The sequence below is a fragment of the Aedes albopictus genome, chromosome 2, assembly GCF_035046485.1.
Source record: "Aedes albopictus strain Foshan chromosome 2, AalbF5, whole genome shotgun sequence".
NCBI lineage: Eukaryota > Metazoa > Arthropoda > Insecta > Diptera > Culicidae > Aedes > Aedes albopictus.
The window spans coordinates 329,473,807-329,496,912 of NC_085137.1; the positions used below are offsets into that span (position 1 = coordinate 329,473,807).

General features: G+C 40.9%; 1 protein-coding gene across 10 annotated transcripts in view; it reads right to left on the reverse strand.

Moving 5' to 3' along the window:
- Positions 1–218: 218 nt before the first annotated feature.
- Positions 219–23,106, reverse strand: part of LOC109398078 (uncharacterized) — a 392,442-nt gene continuing 369,554 nt past the window's right edge. For all 10 annotated transcript variants that reach the window (XM_062852509.1, XM_062852507.1, XM_062852511.1 and 7 more), the window contains one exon: positions 219–1,149. In XM_062852509.1, the coding sequence (XP_062708493.1) occupies positions 1,143–1,149 (7 nt within the window). In that variant the 3' untranslated portion in view covers positions 219–1,142. The remainder of the gene's footprint in view (positions 1,150–23,106) is intronic.

The window sequence follows — 23,106 nt, forward strand, 5'->3', positions numbered from 1 at the left end:
TCCGGGAGATCTTCTTGAGCGCAGAAGCGTTGGCAGTTAATATTAGAATCTGGTTTTCCGGCGACGCTAATTGGACTGCTACGTGCAATGCTGGAAGAGTTAAAACAGGTGTTCGAGTCGCAGACGTTGTGCATATAAAAAAGATATCATGTTAATTTGAAATCCTGCGGATGGACTTGCTGTTTGTAATGCATTTTCTCTGAATTCGATCAAAGACGTTTCAACTTTTTATCCAACTTTTATTTAATTCAAATACCTCTACTTAATGAATTCATAGAAAGTTTTCTTAAGGTTTAACTATTGGGCTAGATTTGATATTTTTTGAATACAAAATATGAACGAACTTGTTCATAGTTTCAGTATTTCGAACTACACTGACTGTTAGGCGTTTATTTTCCAAAAGAGTAAGAAATCCTATCTTCGAAGTTATTTGTCGCCTAATTCGAACAGGTAAAGAAGCTTAAAAATGTCGATTCTATCTTGGTTGAGGTTTATTAGAAAAACTTCTGTCTGGATCAATATAAAAGTTCAAGTTTAATAATGTGTAGTTAGATATTCCAATTCCCATTCGGTTGAAAATATGAATCGATTCAAACTATGAAAAGCGTACCGGGCGTAGTTAAAGCTCTTCGTTCCACTTGGGTCCTACTCTAACGTTTTTTTTCTACGGTTCGATCCTACTGAGTACTTTTGCTATGAACTATGTATAAAAGTGTTCCCTTCCTTACGTTGATAAGATGCTTTAGGTGTAAGTTCTGATGGTTTTCATATTGTTTGATTTACTAGAATAGTTTATTAACCCGATTTGTTTTTGGGAAATTTACTTTGGTACATTTGAAAGAAGCGCTAAGAAGAAGTTGCTTCGTATCAATCTTCCATACACAGTTGGTCAAACATTATTTCCCCGAAAAAACGACATATTTTTAATATTTGTAACCTGATTTGGAAAATCTGCACGAATCAACTACATCTCGCATTGTTCTTTTGGGATCCTTCGGTATTCGTCACACTGACTTACTAACATGTGTCTAACCTTATTCGAATTCTAATTACACAGCAACGCGCGCTCTCGACGTCAGTTGGAGCGAGGAAGATTACGCGAATCCCGACGGGCACGTGTTGTTGTGTTGGTACTACCGAGATTATAACCTGTTTGTTTTTTTTTATTGCGATTTGGTGTCCATTTATTTTTTTTTGATAGTGTTGAATGGAAGAGAAAAGAAAGAGAAAAAAGATAGCACTCATTAGTGGTGTTTGATAAGTGTTCAAAATGCGGTTGTATTGATTCAAAGCAAAGCCAAATATTGTGAAAAATTGCATTTGTTTGTGTTGTTGTGGCGAAGAAGTGTTTTGAATAGCATTTGCTGTCTGTGAACAAAACAAATTAACAGTAAATGGGCCAGTTAGAGTGCTTTATCAAACAATTGCTGGTTTCGGATCATTATGTTGTCTATGTCCAAGTGGATACGCGAAACGTGTTTGACATTTCATTTACACCTATTTTGTATTATTCTATTATTCTACACGGTTTATTTTATACCCTAACTACACTCGGTACAAACAAGCGTGGATGAGGTGTTTGATCTACAATGCACTATGGCTACGGGGATTAAAAAACGCATATATGGAGTAGAGATTACAACTATGTACTGGAGTAATAACTAAACAGAACAACAATTACACTAGTTTACAGCATTTTTGAACTCGGTAAGCTGATGATCATTTTTGGTGTAGAATCATGCCCTGAGTTCGAAAACGCGAAAGAAAAAAATACAGTAGAGCGGAAATTTATTCGACTTCCATACAAGGTTGATGATTTGAAATCGATTTTTGTTCTATTTTTAAGCAAAGTCGCTCACTTCAAACATCTCATTCTACGTAATCAATATTCCGATTGAGCTGAAATTTTTACTGTAACTCGCCCACATATGATTGACAAACGACGAGAAAGAATTTTTAAATTGTTTTTTTTCTAATTGAAAAAAAAAAAATACATTTATTCAAAAACTTTTCGGAATTTCGCTAAAATTTAAGAAAATCGTCCCTAAAACTCGCCAATATCTTGAATTTCATCAATCTGACGCAAAACCTGCTTTCAGATGATCGAATGGTATCGTATTCAGCTTTTACTTTATGGAACAAGATTTAAAATTGGTTGAACAAAACGCAATATATTTGAATTTAAGTAAATTACATATTTTCTCGATATTGAGCTAAAACTCAAAAACTGTTCTACCTCTTTAAATTTTTTTGAAGGTCGGTTTCGAAATCAGCACTAAATTGCGCTTCAAAAATTTTGATCGTTGATAGAAGTTCACAACTTTTGTTTTATTTTGTTAACTTGTGTTATAAGTGCTACCTTATAAATGTTGTTCTGCGTACTTATTTTCTTCACTAATCTTGGTTATTAATTTTTCAAAAAAAATGTTTCTATAAAAATCAACAAATACGGAAATAGGGTGACAAAGGGTATTATTGACAGGTTTGTTCTATTCGTCATGGGTTTTAGTAGGCCAAATTGTTTGAAATTTGGTCACTAAACTCAGTTTAGTTGAGAAGGATTTAAGGCCAACTCTAAGATCAACAGGTTTCAAACCAAATGACGAAGACAACAAAACTGCCGAAAATACGAAAGTTCTTCTATGTAACACCCATACAAACAACACCCATAAAAACAAATCGAACTTAAACAGGTCCACGATATTCACATAAATAAAGTGTATACGTAAGACCTTCATGCGGAAGGGAAAACATATTGTGCAAAAAAAAAATGATGGCGGTTGGCCAATTAATCTTTATGAAGTCTCGAAGGCATCATCTATAATGGCATGAAATTCGCGAAAGCCAATAAATACCCCAAATACCCATTTGTGGGCGCGCTTGCCGTAAACCGTTAACGCATTTCGGACGAACATGTGTTTCTTTTTACTAAAAGGTCACTTAAAAGTTCTTTATCAAAAGAGGGATTCATTTACCGGCGTAAACCGCTTATTGAAGTTTATTCTGATTAAACGTTGCGATTACCAAGGCAATCTTTGATTATTTCATTCATGAAACATTTCAAATAACAAAAAATCATGGCTTAGAGTAATGCGGGGCAAAAGTTCGCACCTAACAGACTTCACAAAATAACTAATAAACGAAAAGAAAACAATATCATTTTTCTTCGTTAAAAGGGTCCCTATCATGTTGCCTTCAAAATGTAGTACTAGATTTTTTCGCATTACCTTTGTAGTTTTAGTAATACGATTTTTAATACAAGTACTCCAATGCGAACTTTTGCCCCATAGTGGGGGCAAAAGTTCGCATTATGCGGGGCAAAAGTTCGCACCTTGTACAGGGTAGTTTATTTGTGTGATGTTCTTTTATTGCATGTTAGGTAATTCATGTTCGTCTTTTCAATCTAGCCATGAAATCTGTTTCCTTCTGTTTTTAGCATTACGGCCCAACTGGAATACGACCTGGTTTGTATAGAATGTGTTTTATGAAGACTTCCACAACTATTAACTAAGAGCTGTCCTTTCCAGCGTTACTGAAAGTTGCCAAAATACATTGTGGGGTAATCATAGAGATACATGTTGCACAAAATACAAAATACAAAATACCCCGGTAGAGTAGATGAACATAAGAACTTCAGAAACATACGAAAAGACACGACGAGGATGACGAAGAAAATGTTTTAAAATGTTTTTTGACCATTTTTCATTTCTTGAAATGGGTTAACATAATGTTTGTCTTACAATGAAACTTCTCACAAAACTAAGTTCAAACCCTCTGCCGGAACGATTTCAGGATGCATACTACACATATTATACATATATAGTAGTTTCTATACGAAATCTTCATTGCTTCAAAGATTCTGTAATTATATTGATGTACTAGATTCAGAAATCTAGTGCGAATTTTTGCCCCACAGCTACTGCGAACTTTTGCCCCACTGTAGAGGTTTTAACAATGTCCCTTTCTGTAAGAAGCACTAGTACCCAAGTAACCAGCAAGCATTTAAAATAGCATTCCTTCAGCATTATAGTAGCCTTTACGACAAGGCGTTTAATGCTAATTAGCCGTATATGCGCCTATAGTGCTACCTCACAGCAGGTTTTGGCAAAATAACGGGCTGTCTTAGTGCTATCCCTTCAGGAACGTCGTGACGAAATGTCAAAGAAGCGTAACGCCTCATCGAGCAAAAAAAAAACAAAAATAGATTGACGTCTGCTTCTCGTTCTCTCAGCCTGCTTCCCCGCTTCATCGTCCTTCCATATTCCAGCCGGTGCTAGGTGGTACTTTTTTGCTGATTTTCGTAGTGATGTAGGTTTGAACTTACGATCCGGAGATTGATTAATCATATCTGCTTCGGATTCTGTTGCTCCTGATCCACGATGCTAAAGCTGTCCCGGTGGCGTGCGTTGATTTAATCGCCAATATAAAGAATGATTTGATAACAGCTTCAGATTCAACATCCAAAACTTGTTTTCATTGAGATATTTCATTGTGGTACAGCATTACGATCCCTTCTTTTAAATATCTGTGGAATATGATTGTTTCTTCCCTCTTTCAAATAATCCTATGATCCACCAAAGCATCCACCTGTTCGGCACATATTTTCCGACGAAATGATAAATAATTGGTGATTTTTTGTTGGACAAGTTCCCAATCCAATCCAGCTGCAGTAATGTTTTCTTTGGTGCTTTTGGATGAGTGGGGAAAAATAAAGGAACAAATAAGATGCATAAATTTGTAAACAGAAGCATAGGCTCTGTAAGAGAGAGACAAAATGTGTTGCCAAATGCGTAACATATCTCCCAACCTTTTCGCTCCTAGCATTTAAAGAGCAGTTGAAAAGCATTCTGTATGCTCCCAAGTGAAACCACTTCAAGCAGTTGAAATGCTAATTAACAGCCGAAAGCTTTTGAGCAGCACAGCTTATGCTAACTCAAGGCAGCTATGCATTCGAACTGCTTATGTAGGGCAGCAAGCAGTTTGAATGCGTAATACGGGCTGAGACAGGGCTTATTCAAATGCTTAGTGGTTACCTGGGTAGTTTATTGTTTATTCGAGTGCACCTCTCGAACTACTATGGAATAACGATTCTCCGACGTCAAGAGGTTATGAGATTTTTCTTCTTCTTGTTACTACAAATTCTTATTCCAAAAGGTCCAAAAATTCGATCAAAACACCTCGAAACACATTTTTTTGCATAACTCTGCCAAACCATAACGAAATCAATCCAATTTTTATTGACGAGTAACTGACCTGATTATGTGTCAAACCCATACAGATTTGTTTGGGTTCTTAACTTGTGCTCAGAAAAAGACCCACTGCGAACTTTTGCCCCGTGCGAACTTTTGCCCCGCATTACTCTAAGGGCTGTTTGTAGTTCAGAAGGAATTTTTCGGCATATCTTGATGCATGGGATTGCATTGGGAAATTCCTTGCCTTGATCGCCCAAGAAACCGTTTTTTTTTCGATCACAGTATGCAGTTGCGAATAAATGACAGTTCAAATAAAAAGAGCAATAAAAATTTAATGGCAGTAACCGTGGAAAATTTCTGTCAGGAATCGCTCAAGAAATTTCTTAAGCAATTCCTTTCAAATACCAAACTAGGCTTTACGCAGCAATTTAAACTGTTTAGTGAGTCCCCTTAATGATTTTCAATTTGCAAGTGAAGTGTACCTTTCAATTTAGGTGGAAAAGCCCAATTAGAGCTTTAGGATTTCGAGCTATTAAAAGAAAAGAACGCGCACTCCGCAGCTTACGAAACGCTTAGGTGACTGACACCGCTAACCGCACGGCCACGAAGCCCACAATTAGCTTCAATTAGAATTGTAAAAACTTTTTAAAATATTTGGTGATCTCTATTGATTCAGTGTTTTTCAACGTTTTCGGGTATGTATTATTCTGGTAAATCTCTTTTGGATAAATCTTCTATATATATATATATATATATATATATATATATATATATATATATATATATATATATATATATATATATATAAATGCAGTGGCATACGTGGGACCGCGCATAACTTGCGAACGGATGGTCCGATTTTGATCGTCTTAGTTTTGTTCTGTTAGTTTTCACCCAAGGAAGGTTTATGAGGCAAAAAACATGGAAAAATGGAGAGTTTTTGAAAATTGATTCTCCATACATTTTGTGATCGAGGATAGAAACAAACTTAAACGTAAAAAAACGCAGTAGGCAAGACAAAGTTTGCCAGGTACAGCTAGTATTTATTATAAAATCTTCATTGATGCTCTTCGCTCAGTACCTTAGACCTTTTGACGTCGAAAGAAATCAAGTATACAGCGCAGCACGTCATCCCAAAAAAATGACAAACTTTGACTGAGCGCCAAGAAATTTGGTACTTTATCGAAATAGTTTTCAAAGTTTCGAGTATTATACATTGCAAGAAAAAATTACAAAAACGCTAACAGATATGCGTGGTTGCTAATCGTTATGGTGTCTTCTGCGCGGTCAATACTTGGCTAATTTCCGCATTTATTGTAAAAGACTCGAACACGATATGATGTTCTGGCGACGATTTGAGCGATTTTGAACATTTTTGCGCATTTACCGACGGCGAAACGCGCAATACTATTAGTAGAATATAAGTTATTATCTTCATTTTGGTGCAACATGAATGAAAATTGACAGCAGGAGCCCTGAAATATCGTTTGATGAAGTACGTGGAATGAGTTATCTACATCTAAGAAGTGTTCTAGGCATTGGCGTAGCTAGAGGGGGTTCCAGGGGTGCCTGGCACCCCCTAGAACAAATTTGGCACCCCCTAGAATTTTTCCTTGATAGTTACCTAAAATTTAAAACTCCACACAATGCATAATTCCAATATTTATTAATGGCACATTCGAATAAAATATAAGCACACCCGTAATACTTATATACCTGTTGTACGTTTTGGCGTTTTGAATATCGGTAAGAACAATCAACAGACTTCTCCATGGATTCCGCCAGATATACCTCTATCCAATCATACAGTGATTTCTCTAGGCTTCCTTTATGGATTCTTCCCGATATTTCTTCAATAAACTGCCCTTAGGATTTTCCAGACAGTTCGTCCTGATGGGGTTGTACATACTAGAAATTTCTGCAGAGATTGATTCAGCAATTTCTCCTAGGATTTCGTTGGAAGTTCTTACTATGATACTTCTCGGAATTATTCTAGGAATTCCTCTAAAATTTTCTCTTGGGAATCCTTGAGGAATTCCTGGTGGGATTATTCTAGACAATCTTCCTGGGATTCTTTCAGAATTTCCTCAGGCGATTCTTTTTATTTTATTCAGATTTAATTCAGAGATTATCCCAGAAAATTTTCATGAAATTTCTTCAGCTTTTATTGGCCTTCTTCCGGGAATTGTGGCTAGGATTCCTCAAGCAACTTTTGCTGCGAATCTCTTAGAACTCTTCCAAAAACTCTCACTGCGGTACCTTCAGGAATTCTACTAAGGAAGATCTTCCGGCAATTCTTCCGGAAAATTTACCTGGAATTTGTCAAAAAATCCCTTCGGTGATTATTCCAAAGATTTATTCAAGGATTTAACCAGGACTTCCTCCAAAGGTGCTTCGAGAAACGCCACAGGGGATTTCTCCAAGAACTTCTATTTGCCTTCCCTCATGAATTCCAGCTGGAAATCTTCAAGCAATTCCCATTAGGACTCCTTCAGAATTATATTCAGAAAAATTAGCACTCCTGGCATACTTACATGTTGCAAAACTTTCGGAATATCTTACTGAGAATCCTCCAGAAATTCCCCCTGCGATTCCATTCTTTAAAGGAGTACTGTATGTATTCCTCTAGGCGTATATTAGAGGAACTTCCTTTAGAATACCCCCGGCATTGCTGATTCTAGGATTCCTCCAGAAATTACTTCTATGAAACCTTCTGGGAATTCCTTCAGATATTCCTGCAGGAATTCCTCAAGCAGTTCCAGCGGTTTTTTCAGCTATTCTTCGTCCAGAAATTCTTACTGTGGTACTTCAAAAATTGTGGTACGGTTTCTTTTAGAGCTTACTCCTGCCTGTTTGCAGCGATTTTTCCAGGCAATCTTCCTGGGATTCTCGCAGAAATCTCTTTTGTTGTTCCACCAGGGATTTCTCCAAGGACTCATCCAGGAATTCCTCCAGAGAGTTTATCCAAAGATTCCTCCAGAAATTCTTGATGGAATTCCTGTGGAAAATCCATTTTGCCTTCCACCAAGAATACCTCAAACAACTCCTCCTGCGGTTCGTCCAGCAATTCCTTCAGAAATTCTTACTATGATACGTCTAGAAATTCTTCTAGTGATTCTTACACGAATTTATCCTAGCATTATGCCTGTAATTCTTCCGGGAAATCGTCCTGGGATTTCTTCAGAAAATCCTCCTGGAATTCCTTCACGGCCTTCCCCATAGATTCTTCCAGAATACCTTTACCGGTCCTTGCAGGGACTTCTCTAGGTATTCCATGAATTTTTGCTTTGGATTCCCCCCAGGCATTCCTGATGGGGTTTCCCTATAAATTCTTGTATAGTTTCCTCCAGCAATTCATCCTAAGATTTCTACAATGATACAGAATCCATCTAAGAATACCTTCTGAGATTTTTCCTATGATTTATTCAGAAGCTCTCCGGTGGTTTCTCTGGGATTTTTTATCCGATATAGTTTATCCAAGGACTCTCTCATAAATTTCTCATGGGATTCCTCGATGAACTCCTCTTGGCCTTCCTCCAGAAATTTCAGCTGGATTTCTCAAGCTATTCCTGCTGTCGTTCTTCCAGCAAGTCCTCCTCACACTCCTCCAGAAATTCTTACTTTTATATCTCCCGGGTTTTTTTTCTAGGGATTCCTCTAAGATTTTCACCAGGGATTTCCCAAAAAACTTGCTAGGATTATTCAAGGCAATCTTTCTAGGAGCCTTGTAGAAGTACCTTCAATGCTTTCTCTCGGAAATACTATTTTTTTTCCTGGGATTTCTCCAAATACTTTTTATTGGATTTTTCCAAGAATCCCGCTTGACTTTCATCCAGGAACTCCTCCTGGATTACATAAGCGATTCTTGCTGCTTCTAATGTTTCAGGAATGTCTCTTAGGTCTCCTCCAGAAATTCTTACTGAGATACCTTCAGGAATCCCTCTAGGGATTTCTCATGGCATTCTTGCTAGTATTCTTCTAGGCAGTTTTCCTAGGATACTTTCAAAAATGGCTTTGATTTTTCCAGGCATTTTTTCAAAGACTCATCCAGGAATACCACTAGAGTTTTTTTTTTTTCATGGATTACTCTAGAAATCCTGGAATTCATCTTGGAATTCATCCTTGGGATTCATCTTCAAGGAATTTCAGCTGAAGAAATCCTGATACAAATCTCTAGATGCATCCCTAAACAAACTTAGGGAATAGTAGAAATTTCCAGAGAAATCTTAGAAGGTATTATTAGTGAAATCCTATATGATTGTACGGAAAAAACTTGTAATTAATTAGAAGGCACAGAATCTTGCTGATTGACAAATTGGGAGATGATCTTTCGAAAAAAAAGAGTTCTGGTGGGATTCGAATCCACGACTCCGTTTTCGCTAGACCGTAGTGTGGCCAATTCTTTGAGGATTGCTTCGACATAGTTGTTTTTTTAACCTTCGCGTACCCAACGTCTATTTCGGATGATTTTGGAATCTTGAATCAGCTATGAAAAAGGCATTTCCGAACCGATTTTTTTGAAGTCAATTACATTCGCTCCAGGTTTGTCCAAATTATCAAGGTCTACCATATATAACCGGTTCACCCATCCGTTCCGGAGTTATTCCAGATTCCGTTGGGGTCATGACCGGCCGGAAAATGACACATTAATGCATTTTACTCTGAATCTATAGTTATTTTGGAAAATTTGCAGATATTATACGCCAGGAATACAGAAACTATATAACTGCAAGGCCCCATTGACTTGAAATGACATAATCAAGCAGTCTCATGAACCGGATATGTCCCGGGTGCCCCCAGGGATGTGGTCAAAGTGGCCATTCTAGCAACATTGTCAGAATCATTCATGCGGCACCTCGAACTTCATGATTTGTCGAAACATGAAGGAAAATAGTCCTTCCATGCTCCTAAGACCCCTCGGGAACGGCCTGGCCATACCCGGAATGTTCCGGGTGCCCCCTGGGATGTGACAAAAGTGGCCATTTCCACAATGTTATCGAAATCAACCGTGCGACACCTCTAACTTCATGATTTGTTGACACCTAAAGGAAAATAGCCCATCTAGGCCCTTATGGCCACTTGGGACCGGTCTGGCCATACCCGGAATGTTCTGGATGCCCTCAGGGAAGTGGTCATTTCTCAAACATAGTCAAAATCTGCCGTGTGACACCTCAAACTTCATGATTTGTCGAAACATGAAGGTTTGTAGTCCTTTTAGGCTCCCATGATCCCTTAGAGTGGTTCTGGCCACACCCGAAATATTCCGGATGTCCCCAGGAGAGTGGCCAAATTGGCCATTTCCGCAACGTTGGTCAAATCAATCGTGCGGCACCTCAAACTTCATGATTTGTCAAAACGTGAAAGAAAATATTCCTTCTATGCTCTTATGACCCCTCAGGAACGACCTGGCCATACTCGGAATGTTCCGGGTGCCCCAGGGATGTTACAAAAGTGGCCATTTCCACATTGTTATCAAAATCAGCCGTGCGACACCTCTAACTTCATCATTTGTTGAAACATACAGGAAAACAGTCCTTCTAGGCCGTTATGGTCCCTTGGGACCGGTCTGGCCATAGCCGGAATGTTCCGGATGCCCTCAGGAAAGTGGTCATTTCTCAAACATTGTCAAAATCAGCCTTGTGACACCTCAAACTTCACGATTTGTCGAAACATGAAGGATACAGTACATTTAGGTTCCCATGACTCCTTAGAGTGGTTCTGGCCACACCAGAAATGTTCCGGATGCCTCCAGGAAAGTGGTCAAAATGGCCATTTCCACAACGTTGGTGAAATCAATCGTGCGGTACCTCAAACTTCGTGATTTGTCCAAACATGAAGGGTCCTTCTAGGCTCTTATGACCCCTCAGGAACAACCTGGCCATACCCAGAATGTTCCGGGTGCCCCCAGGAATGTGACAAAAGTGGCAATTTCCACAACATTGTCAAAATCAAACTTCATTATGTTTAAGCATAAAAAATAGTCCATCTAGGCCCTTATGGCCCCTTATGATCGGTGTGGCCACACCCGAACTATTCATGAAGGCCGCAGGGAAGTGGTCATTTCTGAAATATTGTCAAAATCAGCCGTACGACACCTCAAAATTCATGATAAGTCGAAACATGAAGAAAAGCAGTCCTTCTAGGTTCCCATGACGTCCTAGATACACCCGAAATGTTTCGGATGTCCTCACTCCCATAACTTTGGTCAAATCAATCGTACTACACCTCAAACTTCAAGATTTTCCGAAACGTGAGGGAAAATAGTACTTCCAGGCTCCCATGCTCCGCCATATCAACCAACAATGTTATCAAAATCAACCGTGCGATTTCTAACTTCATAATTCGATGAAGCGATGAAATCATTCTGAAGAACTTCAAGCATTTGAAACTTAACCCGAAATGTTCGAGATGCCATCTTTACAGTGCTGTAGTTTTTTTTTTTTTTTGAAAAATAAAATAGAATAAAGAAGATTGAGAGCAATGAGTATTCGGGATCAATCTGGTTGCATAGAATATGCTTCGAAGAATTCACAAAAATGATGATGATTACAATGTTGAGAGCATCAATCGTGAAATTGAGATATAAGAATTTTGAGACATGAATAGAATGGTGTATTTGAACATGCATTTTTTTCCTCATCTGTAGAGCCTTTTTAACCACTGCGTCCATTATTTAGGAATATTGTGGTATGACCCATATTCAATTTGGTGCTAGTCAAATATCCTGTCACAATTGAGCTGTTATGGACAATGGAACATGCATGGTTATATTCAGGATGCAATGTTTGAACACTTATACCGCATTCAGTTCACCACTGGACTGCGCAATCAGTCTTCATAAGTGCGAAAACATAAATAAAAATGCGCGTTTGCATCAAATCAATTTGATGTCTTCGGCGCACTATTTCTACGATCTATGCTGAATAAGTTCTCTGAAGACACTGAGTTGATTTGTTGCAATCGTGTACTTTTATTTGCATTTTCACACTTGTAAAAACTAGTGCGATAGTCCAGTGGTGAACTAAATGCGCTATATAACAATTGGACAAATTATCGTTACTCAAACACATAAAAAAGTCTTTGTCAAAGGAAGATAGTTACCATACATTTCCTCCTAACTTTTCAGATAAGCGGAAATTTTATCGATTACATTGCTTGACAAACCGAAAGGTTTTTATCGTTGTTTTGCGTGTTCAAGGGCCAACTTCTTTGCAAGCCAGTCCAGAAATTTACTTTTTCTGGTTTTATCGTTGCGGTAGTAATAAGAGTTGGCTGCTGTGAACAGAAAATATGCATTCGATTCTGCGTTTACATGCGACACCACCTTTCAACTTATTACAAACCAGAATCACATTCGGCTTTGGCGTCGATAGTCTAAGCGTCAAATAGTCTAAGGTCTTCAAGATGATTATTCTCATAGCATCATGCACTTTAAGATGTCGCAAGATTGATTTCGATACGTTGTGGTAAAGCGCTGTCCATAAACTACGTAGACTCAATTTTGGCAATCTCAGATCTCCCCTCCCCATCGTAGACTTTCGTCCATACAAAATTTTCGAAATTTGTATGGTCCGTAGACTTTGACCAGACCCCCCACGTCCCCCCTCCAAGTCTATGGAGTTTATGGACAGACCCTAATACCTAATGTTATCCTCGACCATTTCTTCACGGGGCATACAGGACATTTCTAACAATCAAGGGATCAAGGCTCACTATGTTCTTTTATGTTTTGACAAATCGTGAAGTTCGAGGTATCACACTATTGGTTTCCACAAACTTCCGGGGGACATCTGGGACATATCCGGTGTGGCGAGGTTGTTTCCAAGGGACCTTGGGAACCTGGAATAGCTATTTTGATTCATGTTTTGACAAATCATGAAGTTTGAGGTGTCACACGGCTGATTTTGACTATGTTTGAGTAATGACCACTTCCCTGAGGGCATCCGGAACATTCCGGGTATGGCCAGACCGGTCCCAAGTGGCAATAAGAGCCAAGAAGGACTATTTTCATTCATGTTTCAACATATCATGAAGTTAGAGGTGTCGCACGGCTGAATTCAATAACATTGTGGAAATGGTCACCTTTGTCACATCCCTGGGCACCCGGAACATTCCGGGTATGGCCAGGTCGTTCCCGAAGGGTCATAAGAGCTTAGAAGAGCTATTTTCCTTCACGTTTTGACAAATCATGGAGTTTGAGGCGCCGCACGATTGATTTGACCAACGTTGCGGAAATCGCCAATTCGGCCACTCTCCTGGGGGCATCCGAAATATTACGGGTGAGGCCAGAACCACTCTAAGGGCATAGGAGCCTAAAAGGACTATTATCTTTAAAGTTTCGACAAATCATGAAGCTTGAGGTGTTACACGGCAGATTTTGACTATGTTTGAGAAATGACCACTTCCCTGGGGGCATCTGGAACATTCCGAGTATGGCCAGACCGGTCCCAAGTGGCCATAAGGGCCTAGAAGGGCTATTTTCCTTAAGGTTTCAACAAATGATGAAGTTAGAGGTGTCGCACGGTTGATTTCAATAACATTGTGGAAATGGCCACTTTTGTCACATCACAAGGGGGCACCCGGAACATTCCGGGTATGGCCAGGCCGTTCCCGAGGGGTCTTAGAAGCATGGAAGGACTATTTTCCTTCATATTTCGACAAATAATGAAGTTCGAGGTGCCGCATGAATGATTCTGACAATGTTGCTAGAATGGCCACTTTGACCACATCCCTGGGGGCACCCGGGACATATCCGGTTCATGAGACTGCTTGAATATGTCATTTCAAGTCAGTGGGGCCTTGCAGTTATATAGTTTCTGTATTCCTGGCGTATAATATTGGCAAATTTCCAAAATAACTATAGATTCAGAGCAAAATGCATTAATGTGTCATTTTCCGGCCGGTCATGACCCCAACGGAATCTGGAATAACTCCGGAACGGATGCGTGAACCGGTTCCGTATGGCAATCCTTGATGATTTGGACAAACCTGGAGCGAATGCAATTGACTTAAAAAAAAATCGGTTCGGAAATGCCTTTTTCATAGCTGATTCAAGATTCGAAAATCATCCGAAATAGACGTTGGGTACGCGAAGGTTAATTTCATAGATAGTTTCAATGGAATTTAGTCAGCAAATTCTTTGGATATTTTCTTATAATTGCAATGGCTATTCATCTGAAATTATTTAAACAATTTCTTCTTCAGTTATTTTGCAAATTTCTCAGGCAATTTTACCATGATTATTCCTGTAATTCTTTTTGATTTAATTGTATTTATATTTTTTGCTACGGAAAATTGCTGAATTGGAAATTCACAAATTCTCAACTAAGCTTGCTCAAAGAAAATCCTATGAAACTCACGAAAAACTTCCTGACAAATTCCCAAAGAAATTGTTGGAAAAAACATCAAAATTACCTTGATACTTTCTAAGTATTTGCCAAAAGAATTCATATAAGAATACTTAGCCTTTTTAAAGAAATTGACCAAATCCAATCTCAAAATAAATTGCCGACATATAGTATATAAAAATTTCCACAAACATTCACAAAAAAAAATTCAGGGAAATTCTCAAAAAAAATTCCGAAGACATCGAAGGAATTTCTGAAGAAAGTTTAGAAAGAACTCCAAAAGTAATTTTCGTAGAACAAAAAACATATTTTTTTCAAATAAATTCCCGAAGAAAATTTCTAATTAATTTCCCAAATCAATTTCCAAAGGAATTACCGAAGAAGTTCCCAAAGTAATAATCCAAGCTTCCAAAATTTCCAAAGGAATTGCTGATGAAATTCCCAAATAAGTTTTCAATGCAAGTAATATCGAAATTGCCGAAGGTATTCCGAAATCATCTACTGTAAGAATTCCTTACATAATTACTGAAGAAATCTAGAAGAAATTGTCTGAAGAATTTTCAATAAAATTATAGGAGCGATTTATGGAAAAAATTTCCAATGAATCAGCTAAGGAATACAGAATAACATAGATAATGAAAGATATCAACAAATAACTTTTCCATGTTTTACGATAGTGACCCCAAACTTTTGGCCGATACATCATATTGAGGGGTGACCCCAAACTTTTGGCCGATGACATCAAGGATTAATTTACTTAATAACTTTTTTTCTAGATTTTTTAGCTAAGTTCTGTAAAAAGCAGTTGAAAGCTAATAGAAAATGGGTCATATTACCGCTCTCATCTTAAAATTTGGTCGACCCAACTTCCAGCGACACTGCCGTAAGTTTATATTCATTTTTTAGAAAATTTGGCAACTTTGGGTTAAGTTTACATACAAATTTTTTTGAAAAAGTTTCTTTTAAATCATGTTCAAAGTTTCTTTGACTTATTATCTTTTGAATGAAACCTAGGGTTTTGAAATTCGACGCAAATTGGCGGAGATATGGGCCTAAAAAAATGACATGTTTTTGAGGGGGTGACCCCAAACTTTTGAACGGGAGTGTATGTGCATACGATGTTACTGGCTGGCGTTTATCCACAGTCAGTGCTTTGTGCAGTCTTTAGTGCAGAGCTCTAAGTTGGGGAAAGTTCCTGCTGGGATAGGGCTGCGAAACTAATTTCCGTTAATATACTAATATCTATTATGTGTTTTAAAATCGTGGAATTTTTTTTTTATTGGTACATCCAACACAAAGAGCAGAACAAAACATAAAAATAATATGGAATGCCGACTGCTGCAGGTGCTACTATCGCAACCTAAAATCCCTTCCCTTTTTTAATTATCTCTAGTATGTATGTTGCATTTCGATTCTACTACCTTCGAGCCCATGGAACAATGGATTCCGCATAGAAGCCTTCAGTGTTACATTTAAAATACACATGTGTGTATGTAGCAAAAATAAATTCAGCAATTGGTATGCATCGGTACGTATGAATGGCAGAATAAGCCAACTTTGAGTACAAGCTTTTCATTATATGCTTTACTTTAGGGAAGCAATTATAGTAGATTCCCAGATAACCAGGAATCGTATAAGATGTTGCAGATAAAGTGGAGGCCATATGCATACATGTCTCCATTTAGGCGCGTGTAAAATGTACGCATATCGCCTCCACTTTATCATCTTATGCAACATTTTATACGATCACTGGTTGACTGGGTTACTTACCTTACCAGTCAGGCTAAGGCCGGGGTGGCCTCTGCTGTATTGGGTTTCTTGTTGATGTTTAGACTACTGTTATAATTTGAGAATCCACTGAATAATCATTTCCCAGCGACATTTCACACTAATTAAAATGATTTTGTTTACCTGTTGTGCATCCGACGCCCCTGTGATAAACTCAACGGAACTTGTGTATGTCAGCCGCTGCGAAGTCGTGTGCGAAATTCGACTGTGATGATAATGAATTTCGGCCGAGTCTAAATGGGTGCAAATGTCGCAATACATAGTAGCCGCCTCCATTCCACTCGGTCCATGGCTGTTTGTCTCCAGTTCCGCCCTCTGCGTAGGGTCCGCAGATCGTCCTCCACTTGGTCGACCCACCTAGCTCGCTGCGCTCCACGTCTTCTTGTACCGGTTGGATGACTCATTCATTTATTTAGTTAACATCAAATTCATGATAATACTGAATCAACAATTTGCCGCCATAATACTCGATTTGCAGCTGCAGCTCTCCAACGTCGGTCACGCCCAACACTCGCCAGATCACGCTCCACCTGGTCCGCCCATCGTGCTCTCTGCGCTCCACGCCTTCTTGTACCAACCGGATGGTTAGCAAACACCAACTTTGCAGGGTTGTTGTCCGGCATTCTTGCAACATGCCCTGCCCACCGTATCCTTCCGGCTTTGGCTACCTTCTGGATGCTGGGTTCGCCATAAAGTGCAGCGAGCTCGTGGTTCATCCTTCTCCGCCACACACCGTTCTCCTGCACGCCGCCGAAGATCGTCCTTAGCACCCGTCGCTCGAAAACTCCGAGTACTTGCATGTCCTCCTCGAGCATCGTCCACGTCTCGTGCCCGTAGAGAACAACCGGTCTTATTAACGTCTTGTACATGGTACATTTGGTGCGGGGGTGAATCTTTTTTGACCGCAGTTTCTTCTGGAGCCCATAATAGGCACGACTTCCACTGATGATGCGCCTTCGTATTTCACGGCTCACGTTATTGTCAGCCGTTAGCAAGGAACCGAGGTAGACGAATTCTTCTACCACCTCGAAAGTATCCCCGTCTATCGTAACATTGCTGCCAAGGCTTGTCCTGTCTCGCTCAGTCCCACCTACCAGCATGTACTTTGTCTTAGCCGCATTCACCACCAGTCCGACCTTTGCTGCTTCACGTTTCAGGCGGGTGTACTGTTCTGCCACCGTTCCAAATGTCCTAGCAATAATATCCATGTCATCCGCAAAACATACAAATTGGCTGGATTTCGTGAAGATCGTACCCCGGCTGTTGAGCCCGGCTCGTCGCATAACACCTTCCAGGGCGATGTTGAATAGTAGGCAGGAAAGTCCATCACCTTGTCGTAGTCCCCGTCGAGATTCAAATGAACTGGATAGTTCACCCGAAATCCTTACGCTGTTCTGCACACCGTCCATCGTTGCTCTTATCAGTCTAGTCAGCTTCCCGGGAAAGCTGTTCTCGTCCATAATTTTCCATAGCTCTGTGCGGTCGATACTGTCGTATGCCGCTTTGAAGTCGATGAACAGGTGATGCGTTGGGACCTGGTATTCACGGCATTTCTGGAGGATTTGCCGTACGGTGAAGATCTGGTCCGTTGTCGACCGGCCGTCGATGAAACCGGCTTGGTAACTTCCCACGAACTCATTTACTTTAGGTGAAAGACGACGGAAGATGATCTGGGATAGCACTTTGTAGGCGGCATTCAAAATGGTGATCGCTCGAAAGTTCTCACACATTAACTTGTCGCCTTTCTTGTGGATGGGACAGATTATCCCTTCCTTCCACTCCTCCGGTAGCTGTTCGGTTTCCCAGATCTTGACTACTAACTGGTGCAGACAGGTGGCCAACTTTTCCGGGCCCATCTTGATGAGTTCCGCTGCGATACCGTCCTTACCAGCCGCTTTGTTGTTTTTGAGCTGGTGGATGGCATCCTTAACTTCCCTCAGCGTGGGAGTTGGTTCGTTCCCGTCGTCTGCTGCACCAACATAGTCATTTCCTCCGCTGCCTTGGTCCTCCGTGCCTACATTCTCTTCGCCATTCAGGTGCTCGTCGAAGTGCTGCTTCCACCTTTCGATCACCTCACGTTTGTCCGTCAGGAGGCTCCCGTCCTTATCCCTGCAGATTTTGGCTTGCGGCACGTAGCCTTTGCGGGATGCGTTGAGCTTCTGGTAGAACTTGCGTGTTTCCTGTGAACGGCACAGCAGTTCCATTTCCTCGCACTCCGCTTCTTCCAGGCGGCGCTTTTTCTCCCGGAAGAGACGGGTCTGCTGCTTCCGCTTCTGTCTGTATCGCTCCACATTCTGTCGGGTTCCATGCTGCAGCATTACCGCCCGCGCTGCATCCTTCTCCTCCAGAATCGCTCTGCACTCCTCGTCGAACCAATCGTTTCGTCGACTCCGTTCTACGTACCCGGTAGTGCTCTCGGCTGCGTTGTTGATGGCTGCTTTCACTGTACTCCAGCAGTCCTCTAGAGGGGTTGGATGACTCACGAGAACCATTTTAGTCGGGTTGCTATCCGACATCCTGATGACGTGACCCGCCCACCGTAGCCTCTCGATTTTCGCGGTATGGACGATGGCAGCTGATGCAGCTCGTGGTTCATTCGCCTTCTCCAAGTCCCGTCTTCCATCTGCACTCCGCCGTAGATGGTACGCAACACCTTCCGTTCGAAAACTCCAAGGGCGCGTTGGTCCTCTACACGTAGGGTCCATGTTTCGTGCCCATAGAGGACGACCGGTCTAATCAGCGTTTTGTAGATGGTTAACTTCGTGTTACGGCGAACTTTATTCGATCGTAGAGTTCTGCGGAGTCCAAAGTAAGAACGATTTCCTGCCACAATGCGCCTCTGAATTTCTCTGCTGGTGTCTGTGGAATCCTGCTATTTATCTTACTTTATATTGCTACTACAAGCCTCCTAACTTGCGTGGTTTACCGCACCGGCCTGGCAAGCTACCCGTGTGTCCGAACTCTAATCGTTGACTACCACGTCATCTTCGGTATGCAAGGAACTCACATTATGTAGGATGCCACATCCTCCCCTTGAAGAAAAACGCTTGTGACGCTGCACTTCTTTCAACAATATCCGGGTATCATTTTTTTGTGTCTTATTTGCTTAGGTTTGCAAATGAAAAACATCTTGCTTCATAAGACGGTGGTAACCAGGAGAGATATGTTTCAGGGGTCACTATCCATTTGAACTCTTTGAATAAAAACTGTTCCACAGATATCTGTCCTGTTTCTGCATCGTCAAAATTCCACCACATACACGCTATCCTCCCTTCGCACAAAATAAAAAAAAGGAAAATTTCAACCTCAAATCGACTAAAATCCCAATTCTAGGCAATATCTAATGTCATTTTTGTTTCTTTTCGAAATTTTATTTCATTGAACGCACTTCTACGTTCTGGTGTTGCGTTGTTGTAATTATTTTTTTTTTCTGGGATCTACAACATCTCATTCTTTCGCTCCCCACATAGTAGTGATTTCATAATTTACAGCATTCATAAACAATTTTAGAAACCCGGAGATGCTATGGCAATGTGATATGTTTGTAGCCTGCAGAATGTAAGCTAAAACGGCGATGGTTTCAACGTTTCAGTCCGATTTGTATTGAAACACCACCGTAACGCATCCGCCTACAAACTCTAGCATACAAGAATAACAAGCCACCGCTGCGGCTCTACCAGAATCAGAGCCCTTATCTTGTGTTGCGTATACATTTAGTTTTGATACATTTTGTGAGCTCGACCCACTCGGGAGCTAAGTCACAGTTTGAATATAAACAAACATCAGCTGTTTTCGTCTACTGCTAGAAGAGAAATAAAAAAACCGCTACTGCATGTGTGTCCACCACACACGGCGGAACGTGCAAAAGCTTGCTATTGAGTTGCATTGTGCGATGATTCTCGTGTGCCTCTCACGACGCCTGTTTGCAACACCACCATAAAATTATCCTCTCCACCTCTCGCTCTCAAACTGGCTTTCGACTTCCAGAGACGATATTTCCACGATGCGTCACCCATTCAGTGAGTGCACGCCCAACACTACGCTGTCAGTGTGCGCAGTTTATTTTCTCGCCTATCTCCAATGAAAATTAAGCCTCAGACAACTAAACCAGAACTTTATCCATGTGGTTCGCACCAGACGTAAATTTGCCATGGGCTCGACCCGGCTATATTTTTTTTTGTTCAGAAATACCTATTGGCCATGAGCTGAACTCGGCGCAATACTTTTCTTGGCCATGAGCTTAACTCGGCGCAAAAAAAAAAACTTTAATTGGCCATGAGCTTAACTCGGCGCAATACATTTTGTTTTCTTTATTTTTGATCACTCGATTAATCCGGTCATACTGGCCATGAGCTTTACTCGGCGCAATATTTTATTATACATACTTCGAAAACACTCGAGTATAAATCCAACTCACCATCCAAAGTTTTCTGGCAACATTTCCAACATGAGCTTCGACACGAACGACACTCAATCACAAAAAAAAAAACAAAACAAAACCAAATCACAGTCAACTTTTCGCAAAAATATGTTACAATTTACACTATTTTCGAATCTCCTCTGCCAATAATAATCATGGCAGGATCGCCAATGTGGAATCCTGCTATTTATCTTACTTTATATTGCTACTACAAGCCTCCTAACTTGCGTGGTTTACCGCACCGGCCTGGCAAGCTACCCGTGTGTCCGAACTCTAATCGTTGACTACCACGTCATCTTCGGTATGCAAGGAACTCACATTATGTAGGATGCCACAGTGTCGTTGTCGGCGGTTACCAGTGAGCCCAAGTACACGAATTCTTCAACCGCCTCGATTTCATCACCGTCGATATGAATTCGGGGTGGCGGGCGCGGTGATTCCTCCCTGGAGCCCTTTGCCATCATGTACTTTGTCTTCAACACATTAATGACTAATCCGATTCGCCTGGCTTCACTCTTTAGTCGGATGTACGTTCCGCCATCGTCTCAAATTAACAAGCAATAATATCAATATCATCGACGAAACCAAGCAGCTGAACGGACTTCGTGAAAATCGTCACACTCGTGTTTATCCCCGCTCTTCTTATTACACCCTCCAAAGCAATATTGAACAGCAAGCACGAAAGACCATCACCTTGCCGTAACCCTCTGCGAGCTTCGAAAGGACTCGAGAGTGTCCCTGATACTCGAACTACGCACATTACTCGATCCATCGTCGCCTTGATCAACCGTATCAGTTTATCCGGGAATCCGTATTCGTGCATTATCTGCCATAGCTGTACAGTATGCGGCAGGAAAAAATGCGAAAGTGTTTGTCAACTTCAAACCTCATTTTCGTCCATTTGACATTAACCAATCTATGTTTCAACGTTCCGTGGTCTATAATAGGCTAGTTTTCTGAAAAGTTAATTAAAAAATTTCCCATTTTGGTCACTAACCTTTACAGGGCGGCGCCTGGAGATGAAGACAACCAGAATTTTCAAACCGCAGAAAATCGCACAGGTCGCTAAATTTTGCATCTGATAAAACAAAATATTTGATTTTCTCTACAATATCATCAAATATATGTACTTATTTCATCTGGTATGTGAAACTACATGGCTCCTGATCAGTGTGGTCTGGTTGTTCATCGAATTTGAGCTAATTTTGTTACTGTTATAGTCATTTTGTTTAATGACCATTGGGCGCGCAGTTTATTGATATCCGCTTATTAGGCCTACATTATCACATGTTAAACATCAAATGTGTTCATTTTTATTTTTCAGTGCTAGAATATAGACATTGACTGATACACTGTCATGAAAAAATAGTCATATATATCCCATATTTAGCGTGTAATAGTGCCTTGAACTTTTCGCATTTTTTCCTGCCGCACCCTGTACTCGATCGATTGTGTTATACGCCGATTTGAAATCGATGAACAAGTGATGTGTGGGCACGTTGTATTCGCGGCATTTCTGCAACACCTGGCGGATGGCGAACATCTGATCCGTTGTAGCGCGTTCACCCATAAATCCAGCCTGATGTTGCCCCACGAACTCTCTTGCAATCGGTGATAGTCGGCGGCATAAAATTTGAGAGAGTATCTTGTAGGCAGCGCTCAGTACTGTGATCGCGCGGTAGTTCCTGCAATCCAACTTGTCGCCCTTTTTGTAGATGGGACACACGATACCTTCCATCCATTCCTCCGGTATTACTTCCTCCTCCCAAATCTTGGTAATGGCCCAGTGTAGTGCTCTCACCAGTGCTTCTCCACCGTATTTTAGAAGCTCGCTTGGTAGTTGATCTGCTCCAGCGGCTTTGTTGTTTTTCAACCGGCCAACCTCCTCCTCAATCTCTTGAAGGTCAGGGGCCGGAAGTCTTTCGTCCTGTGCACATACTCCTAGATCTGTTACCACGCCACCTTCGGTACTTGCAACGTCGCCATTGAGGTGCTCATCGTAATGCTGCCGCCACCTCTCGACCACCTCACGCTGGCTCGTGAGAATATTCCCGTGATTATCTCGGCACATGTCGGCTTGTGGCACAAAGCCTCTGCGCGAGCGGTTCAGCTTCTCGTAGAACTTTCGTGTGTCCTTAGCGTGGTACAGCTCTTCCATCGCTTCGCGATCTCGTTGTTCCTGCTGGCGCTTCTTCATCCGGAAGACTGAGTTCTGCCTGTTCCGCGCCTGTTTGTAACGTGCCTCATTCGCTCTCGTACGGTGTTGCAGCATTCTCGCCCATGCTGCATTCTTCTCGTTTTTCAACTGTTCACATTCGCCGTCGTACCAGTCGTTTCTGTGATTCGGAGTCGCGAAGCC